The sequence below is a fragment of the Vigna unguiculata genome, chromosome 9 (genome assembly GCF_004118075.2).
Source record: "Vigna unguiculata cultivar IT97K-499-35 chromosome 9, ASM411807v1, whole genome shotgun sequence".
Lineage (NCBI taxonomy): Eukaryota > Viridiplantae > Streptophyta > Magnoliopsida > Fabales > Fabaceae > Vigna > Vigna unguiculata.
Genome location: NC_040287.1, coordinates 29,331,102 through 29,338,306, shown reverse-complemented (window position 1 = coordinate 29,338,306; position 7,205 = coordinate 29,331,102). Strand labels below are relative to the sequence as shown.

The 7,205-nt window shown below is 29.7% G+C and overlaps 1 protein-coding gene across 1 annotated transcript; it reads left to right on the top strand.

Moving 5' to 3' along the window:
• Positions 1-340: 340 nt before the first annotated feature.
• Positions 341-3,987, top strand: LOC114163638 (probable pectate lyase 4). The gene is made up of 6 exons (XM_028047938.1): positions 341-425; positions 2,225-2,279; positions 2,603-2,978; positions 3,086-3,441; positions 3,533-3,668; positions 3,763-3,987. The coding sequence occupies exons 1-6, from the start codon at positions 341-343 to the stop codon at positions 3,985-3,987; spliced, it is 1,233 nt and encodes a 410-aa protein (XP_027903739.1).
• Positions 3,988-7,205: the final 3,218 nt, after the last annotated feature.

Genomic DNA, 7,205 nt, shown 5'->3' with positions numbered 1-7,205 from the left:
CTACGAGGTAAAGGCACTCAAGAAGAGAGTAACTTCACGACTAAACAAATGCTCATAAATTCTCAATTGATAAACCCTTTACAAGTGTTAAGGAGGTTCCCTTATATAGGCATGGTTAAGGGCCTCTTTGCAAATGCAAAAGATAGTCATCTAGAAGCTAGGGCAGCTTAGATTTGGGTGAATTGTTCGGCTCCATGCTCTCCAAAGGTAAGAGTCATCATCCAAGTCTTCTAGAAGGTAAATATGTTTCCTACTTCACTCTCATGTGGCATCCCAACAAGTGTGCCTCAAGCCCAAACTCTTATCATCACTACAAACAAGGGTGCTTTTCTTAAAAAATATGGGTGTAGCACTCAATCCCATTGGCCTAGACGCCCCTTCCAAGCTCTTTTTCACTTCAAAAGGTGACAACCTCAAAAGGAAAGGTACCAAAAGTAAACCTATAAAACAAACATGTAAATAAAGGTCAAAATAGCTAAACACAAGAGAAAATGTTAAGTAAACTAAAAGAAATAGGTGAGAAAGAGACATCCCTTTTAATAATGCTTATAATGATCCTACGAAGCACTTTATACTGTCATTAGGAGTCACACACTTATAACTTAGCTTATTATCTAAGTTATAATGCACTTGTTGGAACATTTATTTCCTAATGTCTTATAGTGAATAAATTTATTGTATTTTCTTATAATTCTAAAATTTTATTTTTTTGTTGCAGTTTATGGCTTACATTTTGAAATTCAAGTTTACTATCTTGCTAATTTTATCATCCACTTGACTTGTCATTTAAGAGAATAAAATTTTCATTGCAACTCATTCTTAACTCTTTCTTTAATAATCCATCAATAATATCCAAGGGAGTGATCTATAACGAGATCTACAAAACCCCCAACATATAACCTACTTGAGCACTTGACAATGTAATCATTAAGAGATAAAGGAACACTAACGTCATCGATAATGGAAAATTTAATACAAGGATACCAATATTCTTGCAACAAACCTACAATACAAATGACATTGAGTGTTTGGTAGAAAATATGGTGTCCAAAATAAACAAGAAAAAGACTATGAACTAAAGATCCCAAGAAGTTACATTATAAGAACTTATTTTGAGTCTTCCACTAATGAGAAGGTAAACTCAAAATGTCCTTACCTATTTATATCAATTTCCATTGATCAAAATGTTTCTAATTGTTGGATTCCTAGAGTGAATAATTGGTATGAAACTTTGGAGTTTGAGATCATTACGAATCTCGAACCATTAGTCACCTATATATAAAAGACCTAATCAGACATCTAATACAAAATATTAAGATAATTAGTTTGTGAGTTTTTTTTCTATATATATTGCTCATCTTATTCATCTATACACAATAAAAAACTCATGAACCCACACTTAAATTTCTAACACTAATAATTGCCTAATTGTTTAGAGAATATCCTGAAAAAGACAAGTTTTTCACTTTTTTAAAGTGTAATCCTACTATGCATATGTGGTTTCACAAATGTCAAGACTTATATGTTATTCTTCTTTAACAATATTTACAATCTTATATCCATAATATCCTCTTTTATGCATAAAAAAAAGTGAACTAAGACGGATATATAAAGCTTGATGAAGTGTTTATGCAAAGTCTTCCTCAATGGCACATTAAATGGTGTTCGGGTAATGTTAGAAGACTTCAAGCAAGAAAATCAAGAAACTCTAAGGCGGAGAATCATATCACTCTCCGATGTATTTCAATTTCTTTTTCTATTTGAATTGGTTGGATGAAGGTGTTTTGTCTTAAACGAAGGAGCTAAAACTCATATAAAAAGCTTAATCATGAAACAACCAATAATATAAAAATAAGTAATCACATGTATGATTGGAAATTTTGTTAGTTTTCTCAAAACTAAAAGTTGTCACGTGAAATTAATAATTCATGGATTAAGTTTTTTAAATAATTTAATTTATATTAATAATAAATGTAGCCAATTCTCAAAACTAAGTTGTCAATATATTATTTAAATTTCATGGGTATTTAAACAATATTTACAAAAATATTTAATTTTAAGGGTATTCACAATATTACTTAAATTATCTATGCATTATCTTTTTATTTAGGTGGATAAATAGAACTCTTTTTTATGATATTAAAATTGTACACACAATCCATGTTATGTTAGGTTAAATTTAGGTTACTATTTATTAAATTTAAATTAAATTTCATTTATTAAGAGCAATATTGTTATAGTGTGTTAATATTTCAATTTTTCTTCTCAAACAAATTTAGGTAATAGATTAAGATTTAAAACTACTTAAACATCTTGATCATTTATTTCTATTCATAGCATTTGTTTTGCAAGCAACACTCTTTTGGCCATAGTTTGAAAAACAACTTAAACTAACTCTTATAAAATTCCTGCCTATATATAATTCTTTCCTTATACCACACCTTCATATAAAAGTATTAGAAAGTTACCATTCTCTTTTTCATCCATTGATTTTCTCTTCACTTTCCATTCGTTGAGAACAAATATTCTTCATCATGGCCTTTTCCAAACCCCAACACTTATTTTTTGCTCTTATGGTTTTCTTTTTTATTTCACACCTTAGTTTTGCAAAACAATCAAAGATAAACGGTTTGAAAATGAATGTTATTGATCGATGTTGGAGACCAAACCCTAAATGGATGAGACATCGATCTCAATTGGCCACATGTTCTGTAGGCTATGCTGGCAAGATGATAAATAACATCGGTAATGACCTTATTTATTATAAAGTTACGGACTCTAGTGATGATCCTATAAACCCCAAACCCAACACCTTGAGATATGGAACTTCTATTATTCAAGGTAAAGTGTGGATCACATTTCAAAAAGACATGATTATCACATTAGAGAAACCTCTTCTCATTAGTAGTTTTACCACTATTGATGGTCGAGGTGTTAATGTCGACATTGCTAATAATGCATGTCTAATGATCTTTAAGGTAATATTTACTTACTAATAATTAATTTTCCTACATGATAATAAAGAATTACAAAATTATTTTCATGAGCTACCAAGTTTTATGAAACTTTACTTTTTTTACTATAGGCCACGAACATAATCATTCATAACATTCGAGTTCATCATTGTAAACCTCAAGCCCCTGGGATTGTAATGGGACCTAAAGGAAAGGTAATCCCTTTAGGTCATGTAGACGGAGATGCAATAAGATTGGTTACTGCTTCAAAGATCTGGATTGACCATAATACATTGTATGATTGTCAAGATGGTTTGCTAGATGTAACACGAGGTTCTACTGATGTGACTATATCCAATAATTGGTTCAAAAACCAAGATAAAGTTATGCTTCTTGGACATGATGATGGATATGTGAGAGACAAGAATATGAAGGTTACAGTAGTGTACAACCATTTTGGACCTAATTGCAATCAACGTATGCCAAGGTAAGTAATTGCTAAACTAAGTACTAAAAATACACAAAGTAAAAGTATGCAATACTATTTTCTCTTATTAACAAACAAAATAACCTTCTAGGATTCGTCATGGATATGCACATGTTGCCAACAATCTTTATCAAGGATGGCTTCAATATGCTATTGGTGGAAGCATGGAACCTAGTCTCAAAAGTGAAGCTAATCTCTTTGTAGCACCAACAATAGGAAATAAGGAGGTAATACATTTTAGATTTTTCATTCTAACTATTTCATATTTAATCGATAATCAATCACTTGAGTAGCGTTATGCTAATTGTTTATTACGTGCAGGTGACTTGGAGAAAGAAAAATGATACAAATGAAGATAGATGGGATTTTCATTCGGTAAGGGACATTTTTGAAAATGAAGCATCGTTCACTATAACAAGAGGAGGAAGTGTGAAAAAACCGAATTATAGCAAGGAACAAAATTTTAAAGTTGTAGATGCCAAATTTGTAAGATCGTTGATACGTTCATCGGGTGTGTTACGATACAATAAAAATTCTATATATTGATTAGCAAATAAAAGAGGAATATTGTTCTAAGTTATTTAACATTTCTAAAATTTAGATGTTGTAAATGACTGGAGTATAATTTCTTTATATTTATAAACATTGGTATTTTTAATTTGAATTCTAAACATTGAAAATTTATAATATATATGTTCCAATATCATTTTTTTTCTAAGTTATTTAAATTTGAATTTTTCAACTTAACAATATATTCAAATTTCGTCAAGTTGTTTTTGTGATAGTAGTATAAGTTATTCTATTTTACTTTTGATATCATTATATCAATTAAGGATGGCAAAATGGGTCAGATTCGACGGGCCAACCCGCCAGCCTGCCTAAAAAAATAAGGTCGGGACAAATTTTTCAACTTGTAAACCTAATCCAGCTCGGCCCGCTCATCCTATTAACCTGACAAGCCAACCCGCAGTTAAGTCGAGCCAGCCCGCAACCTAAGTGTTTTGTTAAAAAAAAAATTGAGCATGAAGGTCTAGTGCAGTTCAAATTGAATTGAAATTAATCACTAAAAATAACTTAAATTTTCAATCAATTCACAACAATCAATTAGCAACAATCAATAATCAATTAGCAACAATCAATTAAGCACTCAATTACAAATAATCAATTAACATATCACGAATTAGGACATAAATAAGAGAAAAGGGAGAACAACAAAAATACATTAAAAGCCAAAGAGAAAATAGAGTATGGGCTGAGGAAGTTAAGAATCAGTGGAAGACTGAACCCTCTCTTTCTAGTAAGCATAGGTGGAGTTCACGACCTTGCCACCTTCGTCGTCTTCATTGTGGAAGATTGAACCCTCTCTTTCACAAAGCTACTCAGTATTAATATTCTTGTTTCGAAATCAAAACACTAATGTGGGAAGGGCACCGCCTACGAAATCTTCAGCGACAATGATGACGTAGTGCGGAAACAACATAGTGGCATGGTGGCGATCCCAACCGGTGGTGACAAATCCCAAAAGTAGTGGCAATAGGTGGCTGAAGTGAGACTATGGTTCATGTTTTGATATGTAAGAAGAAGAAACCTTGAAGAATAGGGGAGAATCCCTTAAGTGGATGAAGAAGAAGAAACCCTAAGGGATTTTTGGATTGAAGATGGAAAAGATAAAGGTTTGGGAGAGGATGATGGTGTGAAGAAATGATAGTTGATTTTGGATAGGAGATAAGATGAGTGAAGTGAGTGTCGAGAGAGAGAGAAATGAAAAATGAAATGGGGAGAAAGCGAGAGAAATTGGGCCTCACAATTGGACCATGAAATAAAACGATAAAAAAAATCAAAGCTAGCGGGCCGGCCCGCTAACCCGCCAATCTATCAATTCGTGTTCCTGTAGGTCTGATCCTAAATTTCAATTTGTTTATAATTGGCAGGCCAACTTGACCCTATCCATTTTTGGCGGGCCAACGTCGGGTCGGGTTAAAATAAACCGGACTGATCCGTTTTGCCAGTCTTAATATCCATTTAAGATTGAATGAATATTTAGAGAAATATTTTGTGTGATTTATGAGTTGATTACATGATATTGTAATATAATATTAAATTTAATTCACTGGATAAAACGCTTTAAAACTTTATTTTAATAAGTTTCAAATACAAATTAAATTTCACTTAATAACTTATTATTGAATAAATTCAATACATCTTAATTCTTACTAAGTCTTTCTTTTATATTTGAACAATAATATTATAATTTATACCATTTAAGGAAATTAGTTAAAAAATAATAGTTTGTAATGTAATTTGTATTGTAAAAAATTACCATTATTTAAAGCTAAAATAGTCTAGTGAAACTTGACATCCATCAATACTTATGTTCTCAAATCGAATTAGGAGACACAAATTTTATGTCAATTATTCATTAATCTTTTTGTAAGAACATGTAAACTATAACTAAAGGTATTGCTTTTGAAAAATAATCGATGCGTCATTCAATTACAAAGATCTTTGTCCATAGGATTGACAACACTTGTCAATCTGACTTATTTTGACTTCCTCTTTTAAAAGATTGATTGTTGAACTAGATTGTCAAGAAAAAAAGAAAAAAGAAAGAAAAGTTAATTATTTTAATAAAAATAATTTAAATTAACAAAATTAATTAAGTAACACTACCATATATTAATTATTTAGTCTAAATTTCCCCGTCACTATAACATGATATGAGGTTTACAATTAGAGATGGCAAATAAATTCGTCCTCGTGGGTATTGTCCGAACCCGTCCCCGTTTTGACGGGGAATCCCCGCATTGACTGGGTATGAGTATGGGTATGGGGAATCCCAGACTTTTTCAATTGGGTATGGGGATGGGTATGGGGATGTACATATCCCCGCCATATTACCCGTTCCCGTTTAAATTATTAAAATATTCCTAATTAATTAAATAACCATATATATATATATATATATATATATATATATATTATTTTTTATTTATTCTAATTATTTGGGTTGTCATGAAACTCATTTGCATTTCAATTATATTTTTCATCTTATCATGATCTTTATGTAATTATGTTCAAAATATGTATGTTAATTAAAAAAATTTATGTCTCACATTTGAATATTTCTATTATTTTTTAATATTTTTATTTAATGTATATTTTTCTTTCACATGAAAATGTTCAATACTCTCAATTTAAGTATTTAATAGCACAAACATTTCGTTTACTAGGTAATATAAAAAAAAATCATTTACTTATTATTCTTATTATTAGTTTTTGTTTCATTTGAATAAATTTTTTATTTCACTAAAACATTTTTTGTTATTTCTCAACTACTGAGTATATATGTTGATATTTGAAAAGTTTTCTTAGATCTGTAAGATATTTTTCAACTTATCATACCCTTAATTATACATTTGTTTTCTTTTGTGCGATTTCTTTCAATAGTCTCTCAAATTGTTTGTAAACATTTGTTAATTTTTTAATATTTTTATTTCTTGTTTATTTTCATTATGTATAATACTATTTCGATATATTTTATTTAATTATTTTTTATTTTTTAACTCATTATCAATCATACTGTAATTTTTTCACTATAATTATATAAATAACTTTTATTTACTACAATATAAAAATTTAATGTAATTGTCATTAATATTTTTTTATCACCATCCAACATAATTGAAGTTCAAAAGATACAAGATCTATGTTAAAATTTTATTATTATGATTATTATTTGTTCTTTGTATCATCATTTTGATTAA

Coding starts and splice junctions, on each gene's coding strand:
- LOC114163638 (XM_028047938.1), top strand. CDS start 341: ATGGGTGTAGCACTCAATCCCATTGGCCTAGACGCCCCTTCCAAGCTC. Junction 2,979..3,085: donor CATGTCTAATGATCTTTAAG/GTAATATTTACT, acceptor TTTTTACTATAG/GCCACGAACATAATCATTCA. Junction 3,442..3,532: donor TGCAATCAACGTATGCCAAG/GTAAGTAATTGC, acceptor ATAACCTTCTAG/GATTCGTCATGGATATGCAC.